The 23,366-nt window shown below is 45.9% G+C and overlaps 1 protein-coding gene across 20 annotated transcripts in view; it reads left to right on the forward strand.

Moving 5' to 3' along the window:
- The window catches only part of FHAD1 (forkhead associated phosphopeptide binding domain 1), a 159,334-nt gene that overhangs the window by 34,886 nt on the left and 101,082 nt on the right, over positions 1 to 23,366 (forward strand). For all 20 annotated transcript variants that reach the window (XM_081488046.1, XM_081488049.1, XM_081488055.1 and 17 more), the window contains exons 4-5: positions 8,550 to 8,820; positions 23,014 to 23,123. In XM_081488046.1, the coding sequence (XP_081344172.1) occupies positions 8,550 to 8,820; positions 23,014 to 23,123 (381 nt within the window). The remainder of the gene's footprint in view (positions 1 to 8,549; positions 8,821 to 23,013; positions 23,124 to 23,366) is intronic.

The following is a 23,366-nucleotide window of genomic DNA, read 5'->3' on the forward strand; positions in this document are numbered from 1 at the left end:
GTTATGTATGGATGTGAGAGTTGGACGATGAAGAAAGCTGAGTGCCGAAGAATTGATGCTTTTGAACTGTGGTGTTGGAGAAGACTCTTGAGAGTCCCTTGCACAGCAAGGAGATCCAACCAGTCTATCCTAAAGGAGATCAGTCCTGGATGTTCATTAGAAGGACTGATGTTGAAGCTGAAACTCCAATACTTTGGCCACCTCATGCGAAGAGTTGACTCATTGGAAAAGACCCTAATGCTGGGAAGGATTGAGGGCAGGAGAAGAAGGGACGACAGAGGATGAGATGGCTGGATGGCATCACCGACTTGATGGACATGGGTTTGGGTAGACTCCGGGAGTTGGTGATGGACAGGGAGGCCTGGCGTGCTGCGATTCATGGGGTCGCAAAGAGTCGGACAAGACTGAGTGATTGAACTGAACTGAACTGAAAATTTGAAGCCTAAATCTTCATCAAAAGGGGACATTGTTTAATAAATCATAAGGAGTTCGTTTATATAGGGAATACTGTGCTGCCTTTTAAAAGCACAGCTTTATTGAGATATAATTAACATACAATAAACTGCACATTTAAATCTGTTCTTGGATGGGCTTTGACATACGTGTACACCTATGAAACATCACCACAGTCAAGACAGTGAACAAATCCTTCATCCCTCAAGGTTTCCTCTGGATCACAGCATGTGTGTGTTTGCTTGCTTGCTCTTAATAGCTTTGTGTGTGCATGCTCAATCACTGTGTTATCTGACTCTTTTCAACCCCATGGCCTGTAGCCCGCTAGGCTCCTCCGTCCATGGGATTCTCCAGGCAAGAATATTGGAGTGGGCTGCCATTTCCTCATCTAGCTTAACAGCATCCAATGTTATTGAAGTACAATTTACGCAACATAAACTTCACCCATTTTAAGTGTCCAGTTCAATTTTAGTACATTTACATATGCAGCCATCACCACAACCTGCTTTCAGAACATTTTCATCCTTTTCTATCACCCCAAATGTTGGGAAACCTCGGGGGCACTTCATTTTTTAGTTTGCTTTTTAATTTTCAAAATTGTGGTAAAATATAACATTTACCTTGTTCACCTTTTTTAAGAGTACAGTCCAGTAGCACTGAATATATTCATACTGTTGTGCAGCCATCACCACCATCCAACTCCAGAACTCTTTTCATCTTCCCAAACTGAAACTCTACACCCATCAAATAAAAACTCCCTCTTCTTTCCTCCCATCCCACCAGTCTTTCTATGTCTATGAATTTGACTATTCTAGGTACCTCCTATCAGAGAAGGCAATGGCACCCCAGTCCAGTACTCTTGCCTGGAAAATCCCATGGACGGAGAAGCCTGGTAGGCTGCAGACCATGGGGTCACTAAGAGTCGGAAACGACTGAGCAACTTCACTTTCGCTTTTTACTTCATGCATTGGAGATGGAAATGGCAACCCACTCCAGTGTTCTTGCCTGAAGAATCCCAGGGACGGAGGAGCCTGGTGGGCTGCCGTCTATGGGGTCGCACAGAGTCGGACACGACTGAAGCGACTTAGCAGCAGCAGCAGCAGGTACCTCCTATAGGTAGAATCTTACATTATTTTTCCTCTTGTGACCATCTTATTTCACTTAGTGTGATGTCCTCGAGGTTCATTCTGGATGAATAATGTTTCATGGTATGTATTCACCACATTTTTTTGTTCTTTTGTCCATCCATGGCCATCTGCTTCCACCTTTTGGCCATTTCAAGTAAGACTGTTACGAACATGGGTGTACAGATATGGAAGGGGGACTTTATTTTACGAGGTGCTTGTTATATAAGCATTGGAAACAGTGATGACAATCTCTGACCTTGAGTAGATGAGAGGAAGAAGATGCTTTGTAAGAAGAGAAACCAGTACAGCAGCAGGAAGAATCACTGACATGGACAGCACTGTGTAAGCAATTCACCTGCTTACCCTTATTTCATGCCCACAGCAACCCATGACTTGGGTTCTCCCATGATCCTCATTTTACAGACAAGGAATCCGAAACTCAGACAGGTTAAGTAATTTTCCCAGGGTCATACAGCTAGTCAGCACGAATGAAACACTATCCCCACTTGCAGATAAAGGAAGGGAGAAAACCATTTAGTCTGTTGCTAGCTGGAGCAGTAGCCTCAGTTGGTTTTCACAAAGAGCAAAGCATACTTTCACGGTCACTCAAATATACATGAATTTTTTCAATTCTCATTTCTACACCCACTTGTGCCCTACTTCATTCCTCCAAGTGACTGCCTGCACAGGTGTTTCCCTGACTGTGCCCAGGTGACTTTGCAGGACTCTGCCCCCATCTCATCTTCTCAAAAATGCTTTCTGCTGGTGAGTCCCCAGGTTGAGAAGCTTGCATCCTCTAAGCTGTTATTCATGGAGGGGTCCTTCGCAAGGCCTACCTGAAGGCAGCCTATGGACTGATAAACATTTTCCTATGAATTCCACTTGCTAATAACTCAGACCTGTGAACTATTTAAAAGAAGAGAAAGGGGGGAAAAGGGAAAGGTATTGAAGAGCATCTCTCATCAAATATTTTGAGATCCAGAACTTGCCTGGTGGTCCAGTGGTTAAGAATCTGCCTGCCAATGCAGGGGACATGGGTTCGATCCCTGGTCCGGGAAGATTCCACATGCTGAGTGGCAGCTAAGCTTGTGTGCCACAACTAGTGAGCCCACAAGCCACAGTTGCTAAAGCCTGGGAGCACTAGATCCCGTGCTCTGCAGCAAGAGAAGCCACTGCAATGAGAAGCCCCACGCACCACAGCCAGAGAAAGCCCATGCACAGCAATGAAGACTCAGCACAGCCACATATAAATAAATAAAATTTTGAAAATATTTTAAGGTCTAGTTTTTCTAAGAAATTCTTTGAAGTCATCTTGCTTCCTGGATGTTCTTGTTTCCCACTGATTGGCGGGTCCCAGGTGAGGGTGCTGTGTTTACTCCCAGGGTAGAGTTTCCCAGGAGGACCGCCCTGATATCACCCAGGTTAAGTGTGATAGGAACTGTTCTTTTCCTGACAAAGAGTTCCCAAATGAGAACATTTATTTCAGGCTCTGTGGTGACCGTAACCAAGAGAGAGGACTGTGGCAGCATTTCTTTGGGGGGGAAGTTGGGTTAGGAGTCCAGATGTGTTTGCAGCTGTCATATGGTTAGGGCACATGCCCCGAGGCCAGGCTGACTCCAGAGCAGCACCAGCCCCGCTCTTGGACTGGTGTTTATACTGGACACACCCAAGTCATTTCTCTCAAAGCCTTGGTCCCCATTTCTGTAATATAGTTCCTACCACACAGAGCAACTGTGGTATTAAGTGGGCAATGTATGTAAATTGTTGAGTCCAGCATCTGGCATCTGATAAACACATGAAAATCCTCAGTTTTATTTATTTATTGGCTGCACTGCACGGCAGGTATGTAAGATCCTATTATTAATAATAGTTCCCTGACCAGGGATCATACTCACATCCCGTGCATTGGAAGCATGGAGTCTTAACCAATGGACCGTCAGGGAAGTCCCCAGCCTCAACTTCAGTTAGAATCAAGCGAACCAGCATGGAGAAGCGAAGATGCTTCCTTTGTAAGTGTTCCTTTGGACAGGAAACCTCCAAAGCCCTCCCCCGACTAGCAGACAGATATATTTGCAGACAAATTATCCATAGAATAACATAGAAGATGGAAAAATATAAAGAAAATCTCGTTTGAAAAAGTACATCGGCAGCCAGCATCAGATGACCAAAATACTGGAGCTTCAGCTTCTGCATCAGAAAAAAGCCATTTGCCCAGCACCAAATAGCCCCTCCCCGAGCTTCCGAGATCTAGTGACTGTGTTCTATAGTCTCCATCCTGTCTTTTGAGATCCGTGGCTCCTCCATGCTGTGGTCAGTGTGTCTCCTCCCCCTGCCCTGTCACCCCCACCCCCGGGCCCTTCCAGACTGTGGGAATTAAGCTCAACATCTACATGTGTTAGATTCTTCTGTAAGGAAGATGGTCTCTTCTCCCTGCTTTATGTATTTACTCACTCACGTATCTATATCAGCATGGACTTAGTATACTTTACACTTTGGGTCGTAATCCTTTCTTTGTTAATTTTTATTTTGCCTCCGCTAGGTCTTCATTGCAGCGTGAGGGTTTCTCCTGTTGCTGTGCATGGACTTAGTTGCCCCGTGGCATGTGGGATCTTAGTTTCGCGACCAGGGATTGAACCTGCGTCCTCTGCATTGGAAGGCGGATTCTTAACCACTGAACCAGCAGGGACGTCCCTCATTATCTGTTTTTTTGCTCAAATTCTTCCAGCCTCAGCCTCTGGGAGCTCTTTCAGGCTGGTTGCTGTGCCCTTAAGCATCTTACCATACTTTTGCTCTGGGCACTTCTTTACTCTCTGCTATCATGAGATTCTCCAGGCTTAGCAGGTATTCCTCCCTCCCCCGTCCCAGCCCCAGAATCAAAGACCTTTTTACTTAACACTACTTTTGCCAACCGTTCAGCTCAGTCGGCAGTGAACACCTACCGTGAGTCCCAGGCACTCTGCTGAGTGCCTGGCACAGCCAGTGACTGGCTGGTAAATGTTTAACAACCAGCTCTCTGAAAAATGTAAAGGATGCACATGTATGGCATAAGGTTTAGTGATATCAAGAATGTGTAACACCTTCTTCCCAAATAATGAGAAATACAGTACTCTTTCCTGTATATGCCACACAGTCAGCTGAATCTCACAGAATGCTTTCATTGACTTTCATTGAATTCTTGGATCCACAGCCGATTTCTTGTTGTAGGATGAATGAGAGAGTTCCCAGCCTGAGCACTGGTGGATATTTGGGGGTATTTTGGATATATTTGCCTTTATGAGTGATACAAGTCAAAAAGAAAGACGTTGGAACGTCCCACATTCATCAGTGACATGACTTTTTTTTTTTTCTGCATCAGATAGTAGTTTTCAAGTACTAGAGGAATGTTCCCTCAATTTTTTGTGCTGCTTATAACATAATGGCTGAGGCGCGACATGCTTTTTTATCATCTGCACTGTTAAGATTTTCCCCATTACCTTCTTAAGTCTAGGCAATCAGCAAAACAAACAAAAAAATCAAGCTCTATGTAAACCACTATTATTAAACTTATTTATAAAAGTTTTGGGCTTCCCAGGTGGCCTAGTGGTAAATAACCCTCCTGCCAGTGCAGGAGACATAAGAGATACGAGTTCGATCGCTGGGTCGGGATGATCCCCTGGAGGAGGGCATGGCAACCCACTCCAGTGTTCTTGCCTGGAAAATCCCATGGACAGAGGAGCCCGACAGGCTACAGTCATGGGACTGCAAAGAGTCAGACACGACTGAGCGTCTGAGCACATACGCATAGGTTACTTACCACAAGTTTGAAAATAAAAAACAACTTCTCTCTCTCCCTGTCTGGGCTCCACTCCTTCATGTGGGCTGCACTCTTTTAAGTCCAACCAGGACACTCTAGACCCTGGTGTCCAGCCAAGTTTTCTTGGGTCTCCTTGGCTCTGATTGGATCGCTTGCCCCACCAGTGCACCAATCAGTGCACCAGGGAGTGTGATTGGCTGATGGCTGAGCCCCACCCACAGCAATGGACTGAGATTGGGAGAGAGATTCCTGAAACTTCCAAAGGGCGGAGTGGGTTTTGGCCTGTTCTCACTTGAGGCATGAGATATGACCACTCCCTTTAGCACCCTGGCAGTTAGTGGGCAGGGAGGCACATCTACCTGAGCATCCCAGCACGAAAGGAAATTCTTCCACCACTACCTGTGGTGTCTAGATTTGTTTTCTAGCTAGCAGGGGATAAAACACACTTGAATTTACCCCTTCCCACCTTCAGCCCATTCATTCAATAAAACTTTATTAAATCAATGGGAAAAAATGATAGGAATGATTGAGGTGAGACAGCCCCAGAGGAGAGAAAGGGAGAGGATGGATGGAGAAGTCAGCACAGGCAGGAGCAGGGCATCTCAGCTTCTGAAAGGAGAGGAAAGAAGAGAGCTTAGGTAGAGACAGAGGTGCCCACAGTGGAGGGACATTTTAATCTACATGTAAGGTAGCGGAGTTCTGGAACACCACCAAGTCCATTCCTGAAACAGGTTTCAGTAGGGCCTAGAGGCTGGCTGTTAGTCACTCAGTCTTGTCCAGCTCTGTGACCCCATGGACTGGAACTTGCCACCCTCCTCTGTCCATGGAATTCTCCAGGCAAGAATACTGGAGTGGGTAGTCAATTCCCTTCTCCAGGGGATCTTCCTGACCCAGGGATGGAGCCCAAATCTCCCATGTTGCAGACGGAGTCTTCACCTTCTGAGCCACCAAGGAAGCCCAGGGCCAGTGTCATTATAAATGCTGGAGCAGGGACTTCCCGGTGGTCCAGTGGTTAAGAATTCACCTTGCAATGCAGGGGACTGGGGTTTGATCCCTGGTCAGGGAACTAAGATTCCACATGCTGCGGGGCAACTGAGCCTGAGTGCCACACCTAGAGAGCTCACGTGCCACAACTAGAGGGTCCACTTGCAACAACAACAAAAGATCTTGCATGATTCAACTAAGGCCCGAAGCAGCCCCCCAAAAAAATGCTGGGCCAAGTGTCCCCAGGCAGTTGGAGTTTAATTTCCTCAAACACTGCTCTCACTGACTCCAAAAAAAGCCTTTGGGGGAATTCACCAGATTCTTGACTTGGCTGGGAAAAGCTGTAGCTAAAAGACTGGTTTGGGAGCCCAAGCAAGTGGAGAAACTTCCTCTTGAACACAGTCCAGCTGGAGTTATAGGAAGTTCTGTCTGCCAGTGCTCCTATTTCGGAAGCCTTCTGTCCTGTTTCTCATTATGTGTCCCTGTCTGGGGAAAAAGACACGTGATCCCACGCAGGCGGCGAACCTTTAAACTTAGCTTCTTACTTGAGAAGTGTGGGTTTTTTTCTTCCAAGAGTCTAGGGGGAGGGGTGGGGTTGGGTGATAAGAAAGGAAAGAGAAACAGAGAGGCAAAGAGCTCATCAGACCCCAATCCCACCACCCCCTCCACCATCATCTGAGCTTAGTCAGTTCCTTAACCCAGCAGTCCCCCAACCTTTTGGCCACCAGGGACCAGTTCCATAGAAGACAATTTTACCATGGACCCAGGTGGCAGGGGAGTGGGCTGGGGGATTGTTTGGGGATGACTGAAGTGTGTTACATTTATTGTGCACTTTATTTCTATTATTATTATATCAGCCCCACCTCAGATCATCAGGCATTAGATACCGGAGGTTAGGGACCCCTGCCTTAACCTCTCTAAGCCTCATTTGTAAACCGGGCATAAAGAGATCTCCTCCCCCTATAGTGAGGAAGATGAGTAAAGTAAGATCATTGGTAGCACTCAGGACGTCATGCCTTAACCACTAGGCAAGGGGAGAAACCGCCGTGACAGCATCAAGCCAAGACACAGCCAGATGTCCACACCTCTCCAGCATTTGCTTCTCCCGGTTTAGATAGATCTTGATGAGCTCTCTGTTGAAAGTAGCTACAAACATCTTCTGCTGGGCTCCCTCGATAGATATTTATGGAGTATCTGCCAAGAATCAGGTGTGGTGGCTGTTGAGGATCACAGGCTAATGAGCCAGCCAGGGTACCTGCCACCCCAGAGCTCTTGGCTTTGGGGGACAGATGCAGTCGGAGTGCCAGAGAGACACGCATTGTGGATGGAAAGAAAGCAGGCCATGGGGTCCTAGAGAGCTGGGCTTGAATCTCAGAGATTTGTTAATTCACTCTTTCAACCGATACTTTAAAAAATATATATATTTATTTATGGTTGCACTGGATCTTCACTGCTGCCCTGGGCTTTCTCTAGTTATGGTGAGTGGGCGCTACTCTCTAGTTGCCTTGCATGGGCTTCTCATTGCGGCAGCTTCTCTTGTTGCAGGGCATGGACTCTAGACACACAGGCTTCATTAGTTGTGGTTCGGGAGCTCTAGAGCGTGGGCTCAGTAGTTGTGCACGGGCTTAGTTGCCCTGCAGCATGTGAGAGCTTCCTGGACCAGGGATTGAACCCATGTCCCCTACAATGGCAAGCAGATTCTTAACGGCTGGGCCACTAGGGAAGTCCTCAACTGATATTTGAGGGCCTACTCTGTACACACCAAGGGTTTATTCTAGGCTTTGAGGATACAGTGTTGAGCAAGATGGACAAAACGCTCTTCTGTCTTGGAGATGGCATTCTACCAGCTCAGCCGCTCACTACCAAATCTACGATCTTGGGAACGTCACTAGGTCTTACTCAGCCTCAAGCTCATCACAGAGTGTTAGGTGTATTAAGTGAGGTAATGGATGCAAATCTCTTGGCAGGGTGCTTGGTATGAAGGCTGCACCCAACAATTGGTGGTGCAGTGATGTGCAGTGTGACTCATGTGGGGATCACCATCCCAGATTTGGGGAGAGTCTGGGAATGCTTCCTGGAGGAAGTGACTTATATGATGAAACCTAGGACAGCAATCACGTCGCTGGGACAGAAGGGTGGAGACCACCCCAGCTACTCATAACCTCTGCTGTCCCTCTTGTCTGCCCCTGCAGGTCTCCTTCCCATGGGCAACGGGCCCGGCATCTTGGCCCAGGCCACAGCCATCTCGGGCCACACAGCAGCCGAACCAGTCACCCTTGCCACCGCAAGTCCCCTTCCACCCAGGCGTCCGGTCGGTGCCAGTGCAGAGGAGCTGGTCCCAGGGCTTCCCCAGGCCCACCATGGTCCCGCCCACCTCTCACAAGCGGCCCGTGAGCGCCAGCGGGAAGATGTTCTCCTTCATGGTGGACAGTGCTGCCCACGGGGTTCCCATCATCAAACAAGGTACTCAGGGGTGCTTTCGTGGTGGCTTCGGGGATGGGCTCATGGCCAGGAGGATGGGTCCCAGTTTTTGCTTAATTTCTCCAGTTCTAAAGTGGAACATTATCAATTGTGAAAAAAACAATTGGGATAAACAGAAAACAGTGAAAGATCTCATCCTTACCATCTGGACTGCCCCCTGTTGACTTTTTGGTACAAATCCCTCCAGATTTTGTGCCCATCCACACATATCAGTCAGTGCCTCTGCAATGAATGTGTGTGTGTGCGTGTGTGTGTGTGTGTGTACATATACATGAATACATATGAATGTGTATCAGAATCTATATTTATATACTTCTTTTGACAGAAATATTGGTAATTGAAATCCCTCTTGCCTTTCGAGGTTTTAAATATTTTATTACCACTTTGCAAGTTAGAGGAGACAGAGGCTTATGGAGAAAATTACTTCTCGAGAGGTGATACATTCACTCTAATCTCACCTGATGCTTTTCGGTGAAATTTAAGGCTGGTTATCTTGAGGACTGTCACTCACAGCCTGGTCACTTTGGGGACACAAAGCCATCAGGGATTCGTTCCCTGCTCCTCTGCCCCAGAAGGCCTCATGGCATTTGGGGAGGAGACTTCCTGTCTATCACCATCCTCTCGGCCTCACCAGCCCCACTGGCAGAGTAGCTAGGAGGACTTAGTCCCTGGCATGATTCCCAGATTTCTTCTGTGGCTGCTGTCAAGAAGGTCCCATTCTCTGTCCTCTGGGTCCCAGCCACAGACCCTTCAGAGTCCCCAGATCTCTCAATGGCTCCACAACCTCCCCTGGTCTCCCTCAGGACCACTCACCTAGTCACCTCACTCAGCCGTTCAAGTAATAGATATTAGGCTACTCTGAAGGTAGTGACTTATCTCAATTGATTGTTCACAGTCGGTTACAGGTCAATTCAGTTCAGTTGCTCAGTTGTGTCCGACTCTTTGTGACCCCATGGACTGTAGCACGCCAGGCCTCCCTGTCTATCACCAACTCCCGGAGCTTGCTCAAACTCACGTACGTCAAGTCACTGATGCCATCCAACCATCTCACCCTCTGTCGTCCCCTTCTCCTCCTGCCTTCAATCTTTCCCAGCATCAGGGCCTTTTCCAATGAGTCAGTTCTTTGCATCAGGTGGCCATACGTATTGAAGTATCAGCTTCAGTATCTGTCCTTCCAGTGTATATTCAGGACTGATTTCCTTTAGGATTGACTGGTTGGATCTCCTTGCTGTGCAAGGGACTCTCAAGAGTCTTCTCCAATACCACAGTTCAAAAGCATCAATTCTTTAGCACTCAGCTTTCTTTATACTCCAACTCTTACATCCATACATGACTGCTGGAAAAACCATAGCTTTGACTATATGCACTTTTGCCAGCAAAGTAATGTCTCTGCTTTTTAATATGCTATCTAGGTTGGTCATAGCTTTTCTTCCAAGGAGCAACCGTATTTTAATTTCATGGCTGCAGTCACCATCTGCAGTGATTTTGGAGCCCCCCAAAATAAAGTCTCTCAATGTTTCCATTGTTTCCCAAATGGAAACATTGGGACCAGATGCCATGATCTTAGTTTTTTGAATGTTGAGTTTTAAGCCAACCTTTTCACTCTCCTCTTTCCCTTTCATCAAGAGGCTCTTTAGTTCTTCTTCACTTTCTGTTATAAGGGTGGTGTCATCTGCATATTTGAGGTTATTGATGTTTCTTCTGGCAATCTTGATTCCAGCTTGTGCTTCATCCAGCCCGGCATTTCACATGATGTACTCTGCATATAGGGCTTCCTTTGTGGCTCAGCTTATAAAGAATCTGCCTGCAATGTGGGAGACTTGGATTTGATCCCTGGTTGGGAAGATCCTGGTTGCGAACTATACAAAAAAGATCTTCACGAACCAGGTAATCACGATGGTGTGATCACTCACCTAGAGCCAGACATTCTGGAATGCAAAGTCAAGTGGGCCTTAGGAAGCACCACTACAAGAAAAGCTAGTGGAGGAGATAGAATTCCAGTTGAGCTATTTCAAATCCTGAAAGATGATGCTGTAAAAGTGTGGCACTCAACATGCCAGCAAATTTGGAAAACTCAGCTGTGGCCACAGGACTGGAAAAAGTCAGTTTTCATTCCAATCCCAAAGAAAGGCAATGCCAAACAATGCTCGAACTACTTACTGCACAATTGCACTCATCTCACACGCGGGCAAAGTAATGCTCAAAATTCTCCAAGCCAGGCTTCAACAGTACATGAACCAAGAACTTCCAGATGTTCAAGCTGGATTTAGAAAAGGCAGAGGAACCAGAGATCAAATTTTCAACATCATTTTATCATTGAAAAAGCGAGAGTGTTCCAGAAACACATCTACTTCTGCTTTATTGACTATACCAAAGCTTTTGACTGTGTGGATCACAACAAACTGTGGAAAATTCTTCAAGAGATGGGAATACCAGACCACCTGACCTGCCTCCTGAAAAATCTGAATGCAGGCCAAGAAGCAACAGAACTGGACATGAAACAACAGGCTGGTTCCAAATAGGGAAAGGAGTACATCAAGGCTGTATATTGTCACCCTGCCTATTTAATTTATATGCAGAGTACATCATGAGAAATGCTGGACCGGAGGAAACACAAGTTGAAATGAAGATTGCCAGGAGAAATATTAATAACCTCAGATATGCAGATGACACCACCCTTATGGCAGAAAGCGAAGAAGAACTAAAGAGCCTCTTGATGAAAATAAAAGAGGAGAGAGAAAAAGTTGGCTTAAAACTCAACATTCAGAAAACGAAGATCATGGCATCTGGTCCCACCACTTCGTGGCAAATAGATGGGGAAACATGGAACAGTGGAACAATGGAAACAATGGAACAGTGACAAACTTTATTTTGGGGGGCTCAGAAATCACTGCAGATGGTGGCTGCAGCCATAAAATTAAAAGACGCTTGCTCCTTGGAAGAAAAGTTATGAGCAACTTAGACAGCATATTCAAAAGCAGAGATATTACTTTGCCAAGAAAGGTCCATCTAATCAAAGCTATAGTTTTTCTAGTAGTCATGTATGGATGTGAGAGTTGGACCATAAAGAAAGTTGAGTGCCAAAGAATTGATGCTTTTGAACTATGGTGTTGGAGAAAACTCTTGAGAGTCACTTGGACAGCAAGGAGATCCAACCAGTCCATTCTAAAGGAAATCAATCCTGAATATTCATTGGAAGGACTGATGCTGAAGCTGAAACTCCAATACTTTGGCCACGTGATGCAAAGAACTGACTCATTTGAAAAGATCCTGATGCTGGGAAAGATTGAAGGTGGGGGAAGGGGATGACAGAGGATGAGATGGTTGAATGGCATCTCTGACTCAATGAACATGAATTTGAGTAAGCTCCAGGAGTTGGTGATGGACAGGGAGGCCTGGCATGCTGTGGTCCATGGGGTCGCAAAGAGTCAGACATGACTAAGAGACTGAACTGAACTGAACTGGGAAGATCCCCTGGAGAAGGGAAAAGCTACCCACTCCAGTACTCTGGCCTAGAGAATTCCATGGACTGTATAGTCTATGGGGTTGCCAAGAGTCAGACACAACTCAGTGACTTTCACTTTCACTCTGCATATAAGTCAAATAAGCAGGGTGACAATATACAGCCTGTCCATTGTTCCATGTCCGTTTCTAATGCTACTTCTTGACCTGCGTATAGATTTCTCAGGAGGCAGGTAAGGTGGTCTGGTATTCCCATCTCTTGAAGAATTTTCCACAGTTTGTCGTGATCCACACAGTCAAAGGCTTTGGTATAGTCAATAAAGCAGAAGTAGATGTGTTTCTAGAACACTCTCACTTTTTCAATGATAAAATGATGTTGAAAATTTGATCTCTGGTTCCTTTGCCTTTTCTAAATCCAGCTTGAACATCTGGAAGTTCTTGGTTCATGTACTGTTGAAGCCTGGCTTGGAGAATTTTGAGCATTACTTTGCCAGCATGTGAGATGAGTGCAATTGTGCAGTAAGTAGTTCGAGCATTGTTTGGCATTGCCTTTCTTTGGGATTGGAATGAAAACTGACTTTTTCCAGTCCTGTGGCCACAGCTGAGTTTTCCAAATTTGCTGGCATGTTGAGTGCCACACTTTTACAGCATCATCTTTCAGGATTTGAAATAGCTCAACTGGAATTCCATCACCTCCACTAGCTTTTCTTGTAGTGGTGCTTCCTGAGGCCAACTTGACTTCACTTTCCAGGATGTCTGGCTGTAGTCCAGTGATCACACTATCATGGTTATCTGGGTCATAAAGATATTTTTTGTATAGTTTTTCCTTATGTTTTTGCCACCTCTTCTTAATGTCTTCTGCTTCTGTTAGATCCATACCATTTCTGTCCTTTACTATGCCCATCTTTGCATGAAATGTTCCAGAACTCAAATAATAGGTATTATTCTGAAATATATAAACTAAGGAGCATATGAAACCTGTCTCTACAGTTTACATCATCATCTTCTAAGGAATGCTCATTTACCTACCACCCAAGTTAAGAAATTACTCAGCCAGTTCTCCCTAACATTTTGATGTGAAAATTTTCAAACATACAGCAAAGTAAAAAGAATTTTAAAGAGAACAGCTCCCCTCCTAATTCTACTATTAACATATTTCTGTATTCTTTGTTATATTTCTGTCTATCCATCCTTCTATTCATTTATGGCATGCTCAGTCATTAAGTTGTGTCTGACACTTTGCGTCTCCATGGACGGTAGCCCACCAGGCTCCTCTGTCCATGGGATTTCCCAGGCAAAAATACTGGAGCGGGTTGCCATTTCTTTCTCCAGGGTATCTTCCCATCGCAGGGTTTGAACCTGGGTCTTCTGCATTGCCAGCAGATTCTTTACCACTGAACCACCAAGGAAGGCTTATTCATTCATTAATCCATCTTATTTTCTGATGCATTTCAAAATAAATTGCACACATCTGTAGTCCTCCTCCTAAATATTTTAGCATATATACCATTAACTAGAATTCAGTGTTTTTTGTCTCTTTCATGTGAAATTAACATGCAATGTGTATTTGTTATCATGACCGCGTAAGAAATTCTCCCCAGAATTTGCAGCCTAAAGCAAGAAACAAGCGTGTTATCATATACAGTTTCTGTGGGTCAGGAATCTGGGAGCAGCTTAGCAGGTCGGCCGTGGCTCAGGTCCCTTGTAAGGCTGCATCATCTGAAGGCTTGACAGGGGCTGGAGGATCCACTTCTAAGACAGCGTGCTCACGTAGCTGTGAGCAGGAGGCCTTACTTCCTCACCATGGGGATCTCCCCAGAGAGTGGCTCCAGTGTTCTCATGAGCATCAGTCTGCAGCTGGCTCCTCCTGAGCAAATGATCCAGGAGAGCAAGGTGCAAATTGCAACATCTCTTGTGACTAAGCCTCAGTAGTCACTCTCTGTCATTGCTGCAGGGTCCTATTGATTACACAGGGTGTCTCTCTCCAGGATGGGAGAAGACTGCGCATGGACTGAAGACCAGGAGGCAAGAATTATCGGCACTCATCTTGAAGGCTGGCTACTGCAGTCTGCCCTCTGGTCCTCAGTGATTCACCCTCCTCAGACCCTCTCCTGTGCCCCTCCCCCAAATCTCACCTCATTACAGCATCAGCTCAAATTCCAGAATTGCATCTAAATCAAGTCCAGGCACAGATGAGGCTCATGGGTGTAGCTCCTTAAGTTCAGTTCATCAAGTACTATTTGCAGAAATCTGAAGACTGATGAACAAAGTGTCTGTCCCTCACATACCCCACATACAATGGTGGGACAGACACAGCATAACTGCTACATACCCTCCTCTTGTTGAAAAGGGAGAAAGATAGGAAACACACAAGCATCACTGGCCCAAAGCAATTCTGAAATCCAGCTGGGAAAATCTTAGCAGTTCCTTGATGGGGCCTCAGTCCAGCTTTTGCCCAGAAATGACATTCCAGGGCTCTTGGTTCTGCCCTCCAGTCTCTAAGTTCTGCCCTATGAGTTGTCCTACCTTTCCCATGAAAGGTATCACATGGTTGCAGCTGCATAGTTTTTAGAATCTGCTTCCTGCCTGCAGAAGCTTGTGGGTCCAGAAGCTTCTTTTACTTCTGTGAATCTCTGTCGTTCTGTGTTGCCAGTGCTTCTTATTTGGGTTCATCCTATTAGGAGAAACCCATGTTGTTGTTCAGTCACTCAGTTGTGTTCAACTCTTTGCAACCCCATGGACTGCAGCATGCCAGGCTTCCCTGTCCTTCACCATCTCCTGGAGCTTGCTCAAACTCATGTCCATTGAGTTGGTGATGCCATCCAATCATCTCATCCTCTGTCGTCCCCTTCTCCTCCTGCCTTCAATCTTTTCCAGCGTCAGGGTCTTTTCCAATGAGTCGGCTCTTCCCATCAGGTGGCCAAAGTATTGGAGCTTCAGCATCAGTCCGTCCAATGAAAATTCAGGGTTGATTTCCTTTAGCGTTTACTGGTTTAATCTCTTTGCAGTCCAAGGGACTCTCAAGAGTCTTCTCCAACACCACAGTTCAAAAGCATCACTTCTTCAGTGGTCAGCCTTCTTTATGGTCCAACTCTCACATCGATACATGACTACTGGAAAAACCATAGCTTTGACTAGATGGACCTTTGTCAGTGAAGTAATGTCTCTGCTTTTTAATACATTATCTAAGTTTGTCATGGCTTTTCTTCCAAGGAACAAGTGTCTTTTAATTTCATGGCTGCAGTCACCATCTGCAGTGATTTTGGAGCCCAAAAAAATAAAAGTCTCTCACTGTTTCCATTGTTTCCCCATCTATTTGCCATGAAGTGATGGAACCAGATGCCACAATCTTCGTTTTTTGAATGTTGAATTTTAAGCCAGCTTTTTCACTCTGGTCTTTCACCTTCATCAAGAGTCTCTTTAGTTCCTCTTTGCTTTCTGCCATTAGGGTGGTGTCATCTGCATATCTAAGGTTATTGATATTTCTCCTGGCAATCTTGATTCCAGCTTGTGCTTCATCCAGCCCTGCATTTCGCATGATGTACTCTGCATATAAGTTAAAAAAGCAGGTTGACAATGGGCAAAACCCATACTCACAGGTTTTTTTTGACACAAGCCCTTCCACCTTGGGCTTCTGCCAAGACTGCCCAAGCTTCTTAGAAGCCCAGTGCCTAGACCAAACATCCTCTGGGACACTGCCCTGAGTCTGTGTTCTTAACACAGGATTTTTACAGTCACTTCAGTTTCTTCTTTAGATTGTGTTTTCTTGAGAGCGCCCATGATTTGATCTTTGCCCGGAGTCTGTTTCTTATGTGTCATTTGCCACCTGCACAGGCAGGGAATTTTCAAGCCCAGAGCATTGAGTCCTGATTGAACAGCCCTTTCTTTAACTGTCTCTACCCTTCACATGGGCTTCCCAGGTGGCACTAGTGGTAAAGAAACCGCCTGCCAATGCAAGCAGTGCAAGAGAGAGGGGTTCAATTCCTGGGTCAGGAAGATCCCCTGGAGTAGGAATGCAACCCACTCCAATATTTCTTGCCTGGAAAACTCCATGGACAGATGAGCCTGGAGAGCTATACTCCATGGGGCCACAAGGAGTCAGACACGACTGAGCGACTGAGCACCCCTTCACATTTCAGTGTAAATAAGTAGTAAGAAGTAACCAGGTGCACCTTCCACAACTCTTGCCTGAAGCTCTCTTTAGCTTGATCTGTCAGCTCGTCAGGAAAATTTTCTCTTCCCACATGATGACAGGCAGTGTGCTATTAAAACTTCTGCCACCACCTAACAAGGATCCCTTGACCCCAATAACATTTTCCTCACTTTCTTGGAAACCCTCCCTCACTGCCTCCTCAAAGGCCTTTGAGCTCCTACTAACAAACCCTTCAGGCCTTCTCTAAGGTTCTCAGCAAAAGTCCTCCAGCTTCTGGCCACTGTTCCACCCCAAGCCACTCCACCGTTTAGGGGTTTTGTTAAATTTTGCACCGATCCTGCTGCCAAACATCGGTATTCACTACTCATTGCAGCATGACAAGTTACTCCAGGATGTAAGGGTACAAAACAACAGTAAGGGGTGTCCCTGATGGCTCAGTGGTGAAGAATCCTCCCACTAATGCAGGAGGCACGGTTCTATCCGTGGTCTGGAAAGATCCCTCATGGCACAGAACAACTAAGCTTGTGTACCACAACTGTTGAGCCTGTGCTCCAGAGCCCACAAGCCAAAACTACTGAAGCCCAAAAGCCCTAGAGCCTGTGCTCCGCAACAAGAGAAGCCACTGCAGTGAGAAGCCCACATACCACAGCTAAAGAGTAGCCCCCACTCCTGCAACTAGAGAAAGCCCAGGCACAGCAATCAAGACCCAGCACAGCCAAATAAATAAATATTTTTAAAATAAAACAACAGTAAGCATTTATTGTCTCACAGTTTCTCTGAGTCAGGAATTTGGGACTGGCTGAGCTGGGTGATTTTGGTTCAGAGTTTCTCATGAGGTTGCTATCTTGGTCTCAGCTAGGGCTGTGGTCATTAGGAGGCCCTCCTGGAGCTGAAGGACCCATCTCTGCAATGGTTCCCTCCATGGCTTTTAGTAGGAGGCCTCAGTTCTTCAGCAGGTGGACCTGTCCATAGGCTGCTTGAGTGTCCTTATGACACAGCTGCTGACTCCTCCAGACAAGTGATCTTGGACAGTAAGGCAGAAGCCACAATGTCTTTTATGACCTAGTCTCAGGCCAACATAGGTCTATATAGTCAAAGTTATGGTTTGTACAGCCTGACTATGTACAGATGTGAGAGTTGGACCATAAAGAAGGCTGAGCGCCAAAGAACTGATGCTTTTGAACTGTGGTGCTGGAGAAGACTCTTGAGAGTCCCTTGGACAGCAAGGAGATCAAACCAGTCAATCCTAAAGGAAATCAACCCTGAATATTCACTGGAAAGATTGATGCTGGAAAGGATTGAGAGCAAAAGGATAAGGGGGTGACAGAGAATGAGATGGTTGGATGGCATCATTGATTCAATGAACATGAGTTTGAACAAACTCCAGGAGATAGTGATGAACAGGGAAGCCTGGCATGCTGCAGTCCATGGGGTCACAAAGAGTCGGACACAACTGATCAACTAAACAACAACTGTAATCAGTGGATTTTGCTATCAGTTTTTCCAATGCCATGTTGAAACTGGGGCTTCTCTAAGGGATATACACTCCTCTGGAGGAGTGAAGGATGAATACTATGGCTTAGAGGGCTTCACATCTACCTGGGGCTCTATCCCCTCAGTCTCCCAGCCAGATCTCATCTGTTTCCATACATTCACCCTGGCTTCCCTGACACTCCATCCTCAGAGAAGGGCTTTCATCTTCCCGCGTGATGGAGAGCTCCTTCCTGTCTGGGCCTCTCTACTCCACTCTTTGGGGCACTCTATGCTCCAGTCCTCCAGGCTGGCTCTTGATAGGAAACATCTAGTTTTGAAGGTTCTGAGAAAAACCCATCCCTTCTTAATGAAGCTAGGGTTTTCAAGTAAAATTGGTTTACTGTTAGACTGTTGCCTTGCCATAGATTTGAAAAATCCTATCTGAAAACCCAAAGCCAAGGACTTATTTATCGTAGGCCACGTCAGGGTTTCTCCATCTCGGCACGGTGACATTTGGGACTGGATAACTCCTTGTTGTGGGATCTGTCCTGTTCACTTTAGAACATCTAGCAGCATCCTTGGCTCTTTCCCACTTGATGCCAGCAGGAACCCCACCCCCTCAACCCTCCAACTGTGATACTCAAATATGTCTCCAGTCTTTGCCAGAAGTCAAAACATCATTGTGCCTGGAAGCTAAATCACCCCATTCTAAGTTAATAGTCATCCTTCCTTTCCCACAAGGCAATAAAACCTCAGCTCCAAAACCACCAAATCTTAATGGCAAGAGCTCATGGGAGGTGGAGAAGAATTACTGAGAACAGAAAATACGTTGGGTGAATTTTTTAAAATAGCATCCAATTTATATATATTTTTTCTCCCAGTAGTGGAATCCTGTGAACCTAACATTGGTAACCTGCTTTTTGAAATTCAATAATATATCATAAATGTCTTCCCACTTCAGTAAATTTACTGCATAGAGGTTAGGAGAGGTTGGGCTCTGAATCCAACAAACCTGGGCTCATTCCTGCTTACCAGCTGTGTGTCCTTGAGTAGGTGACTTGGCATCTCTGTACCTCATATCACTCACTTATAAAATGGAAACAGGAATGTTGTTGTTGTTCAGTCACTAAATTGTGTCTGACTCTTTGCCACCCCATGGACTGTATCATGCCAGGCTTCCCTGTCCTTCACTAGAGATGGAAATAGTAATGCCTATCTCACCAGGTTGTCATGAAGACAAAATCAGATCCTGCCTGTAAGTGCCAAACACAGCACCTGATGCATACTGAACACTCAATAAATGTTAAAATTAAAAAAAATTAAGTGATTATCTACCCATGATTGTCATTTAACTTTTATTTACAGCTTACCATATGTAGCAATGTCTTGAAGACACAGTTAATATATGTAACTTTATTCTGTATTTTCCACGTCTGCTATAGACGTGTTATCATACTTTCATAATTTAAAAAAAAGTTTTAAAGAAAGAAATGACAAAAAAAATAAGGCACAGTTAAAGTGCACATTTGCTGCCCCTTTGTGGACTGATGATTATTTGATAAGCACCAGGACAGGCAAGCTTCCCTTGTGGCTCAGCTGGTAAAGAATCTGCCTGCAATGAGGGAGACCTGGGTTCAATCCCTGAGTTGGGAAGATCCCCTGGAGAAGGGAAAGGCTACTCACTCCAGTATCCTGGCCTGGAGAATTCCATGGACGTATAGTCCATGGAGTCACAAAGAGTCAGACACGACTGAGCGACTTTCACACACACCAGGACAAGCAGTGGGTTGTTAAAATACTGAAGTAACTCCCCGCTGTTTGGCAAATAGCTCCTGCTGGAAACTTCTTAAAGTGCCTCTGTCCCCACCTCTGCCGTCCCACCCAATCCCCCAGCCTCCTGGCCCTCCCTGAGGGTTCTTCCCACTAGGATCTCCAAGGGGATCCAGCAGGCAAGGGGGTCTGTTTTGAACTGAGTTAAACCAGTTTGGTCAGACATGGCCCTTAGGTCCTTTTTGATAAATAATATTAGTAGGAACAGGGGAAACAGGAAGAGCTCAGTCCCACAGTTGTATACGACTCTGTGACCCCACGGACTGTAGCCCGCCAGGCCTCTCTGTCCATAGAATTTTCCAGGCAAGAATACTGGAGTGGGTTGCCATTTCCTGCTCCAAGGTTGATAAGTAATAGTAGCCTGTAAAGACATTTGGGGCAGGTGAGGGGAAGCTGCACCAGTACCTCCCAAACTGAGTGTAAGGAAAGCGAGTCTCAGAGCACATTCTGCCCCCACAAAGACTTTCAGTGAACACACCTTCTGCAACAAAGGGACCCCATTGTTCAGCCCGTTCTATAGGTTTGATGATGTCCCCCTCCAACCATCACCTCTCAGGGTCTCAGAGCATCTAGAGTCACCCCTAGAGACAGCTGCTGCTGCTGCTGCTGGTGCTAAGTCGAGTGAGTCGAGTGAGTCATGTCCAACTCTGTGCAACCCCATAGACGGCAGCCCACCAGGCTCCCCCGTCCCTGGGATTCTCCAGGCAAGAACACTGGAGTGGGTTGCCATTTCCTTCTCCAGTGCATGAAAGTGAACAGTGAAAGTGAAGTCGCTCAGTCGTGTCTGACTCTTTGCGACCCCATGGACTGTAGCCCACCAGGCTCCTCTGTCCGTGGGATTCTCCAGGCAAGAGTACTGGAGTGGGTTGCCATTGACAGCAACAGATGCCAGAGCTTTAAGCCGAGACTGGACACTCACCCCTTTAGGGTCAGACTCCAGGGCCTGCCCTGAGGCACAGCCCAGGCAGTCCCTTCCTCAACTGGACCTCTGGGAGCTGGTTTCTAGCGTTCAGCATGTCAGGTAACAGGCCACGCAGTTATCAATAAGAACCCATTTCTGACCTTCGGGAGACACAACTGCCTCTGCTCTATGGCTTGTCTAATGCAGTGCTCCCTGGCCACACCAGGACTGAGGACCACAGATTTGGGATCTGACCGCCTTTAGCCTGAGAGTTAAACGACCTGCACACATATAGCACCAAGCACACTATGCTGTATATTTAGAAACTAAGCCGCAGGCCTGTGACAATCCTTGATGCATGACAGGGCCCAGAATTTGGCTGCACGTTATAGTCAAACCTGTACCAGGAGAGGATTTTTTTAATAGGCTGTGTCCACTGGAGGTTCTAGGATCCACAGACATGTTTAAAAGCTTGGTAGGGTGGGAATCATTGACTCTGAAGTGCATAAATAAAAAATGCAGCAGCCAAATGAATAAATGATGGAATAAATGGCCACAAACGCGTTGGTGCATGCTTCATTCATCATTCATGTTAACACCCATTAAAGTTTCACTGCCTTTGAAAACAATTGGATTGGTTTCTCACTTCACGAGAAGATAAGAATGTGCAGTGACTGCCCAGAAACCAGAGAGTCAGTTGGAAATTTAAAATACGCTGCTTGGAGCCAAGTGATCTCACAAGCAGAATTATAGAAATCTTTACAAAAGTTTCTACACCAAAAAAAAAAAAAATTTACTCAGTCTTGATGTGAATTGTGATGTGTCTGATATGATTCAGAGTGAGATCCCCAAACATAATGCCACATCCCCCTAAAAGTCATGTAAACAGCCCTTGTAATGGATTAATAAGAAAACAATCAGGAAAGCTTGTATGTCTATCAAGTGGATCATAGTTGAATACACTGGGTAAAATTGTACAGTGGAGCACAATGCTATCATTAAAAAGAAACTAGTACAGGGACTTCCCTGGTGGTCCAGTGGTTAGGAACCTGCCTCCCAATGCAGCAGATGGGGGTTTGATCCCTGATCAGGGAACTAAGCTCCCACGTGGTGAGGGGCAGCTAAGCCTGCACACCACAGCTAGAGAGCCCCCGTGCCACAACTGGAGAGAAGCCCACTCACCCACACGTAAGACCCAACACAGCCAAAAATAAATAAATATTTTTTAAAAGAAGCAAGTACAGCTACAGATGCTGATTTTTTAATATATATATATTGTTAGGTGAAAAGTAAGCTGGAGAAAAATCTCTATTATGTAAATCCATTTTTGTTTTTGTTTGTTGGCCATGGGATCTTAGGTCCCCAACCAGAGATTGAACCCGAGCCCTTGGCAGGGAAAGCACAGAGTCCTAGCCACTGGACAGTCAGGGAATTCCCCCATTTTTGTTTTTTTGTTAAATATATGACTAGGGACTTCCCTGGTGGTCCCGTGTTAAGACTTCACCTTCCAATGCAGGGGATGGGGGTTTGATCCCTGGTGGGAGTTAAGATCCCGTATGCCTGGTGGCCAAAAAACTGAAGCACAAAGCAGAAGAAATATTGTAACAAGTTCAATAAAGACTTAAAAAGGAAAACAGGTCAGCCTCAAAAAAAAAATCTTAAATAAAATAAAAGATGTGACTGCAATTTAAAAATAGCTGGACTTCCCTGGAGGCACAATAGATAAGAATCCACCAGTGCAGTGGACATGGATTCAATCCCTGGTCTGCGAAGATTCCACATGCCATAGAGCCACTAAGCCCATAGGCCACAACTACTGATCCCATGTGCTGCAACTACTGAACCCGCGCTCCCTAGAGCCCATGCTCTGCAACAAGAGAAACCACTGCAATGAGAAGTCCCTGCACCACAACTAGAGAGTAGCTCCCACTCACTGCAGTAGAGAAAAGCCCAATAAATAAATTAAAAAATAAGCAGAGGGCCAGATTTGGCCGTAGGGCCATAGTTTGCCCACCCCTGCGCTACATCATTATTCTATTTACTCTCCAAAGAGCCTTTTATAATGGAGACTGTTAATGTCCCTACATTATGTATGTGGCTGAGAGAGATTAAATGACCTGCACAGGTCTTCAGCTCTTACGCGGCCTAGAAGTAAGTCTGGAAAGGGGTGCATCAAAGTGCATCAAGACAGCTAACCCTGGGGAAGAGGAAGAGGCGGCTCTTCCCCTTACCAGCATTCCTGTGATGATGTCATTGCGTGAGTTTCATGAGTGTGAAGGTTAATCTGAAGATATCCTCTAAGATTTGGGGGAAACTTATAATCTCCTCTGCATTCTCTGTTGCCCGTGTGTGTTAGTGTGGACCAACGCCGTGGATCTGTCAGAACAACCAGTGGCCGAGGAAATTCCCGGGGCAGGATCCGCCAGGGAGATGTTTGTGGATCATGGCTTGGCCCAGCAGGAGAAGGTGAGGGATCTCGGGGAGGACAGAGCTACAGCAGCAAGAGGGACCCACAGAGGGATTGCCACTGCCTCTTGCTCTTTGTGACTCTGGAAGTGCCTTTTTTTTTTTTTTTTTTTTTTTACTGCTTCCAAGAAATCACCTCTTGCTCCCAAGACATTCAGCTAAAAGTTTGGTTACTGCTCATTTTATCCCAAATAGCATCTACCACTGCAAGGTACTGAGCATCTCCTGTGTGCTGGGCCATGT

This window comes from Giraffa tippelskirchi, chromosome 5, assembly GCF_054371585.1.
Source record: "Giraffa tippelskirchi isolate mGirTip1 chromosome 5, T2T-mGirTip1v1.2.pri, whole genome shotgun sequence".
Taxonomy (NCBI): domain Eukaryota; kingdom Metazoa; phylum Chordata; class Mammalia; order Artiodactyla; family Giraffidae; genus Giraffa; species Giraffa tippelskirchi.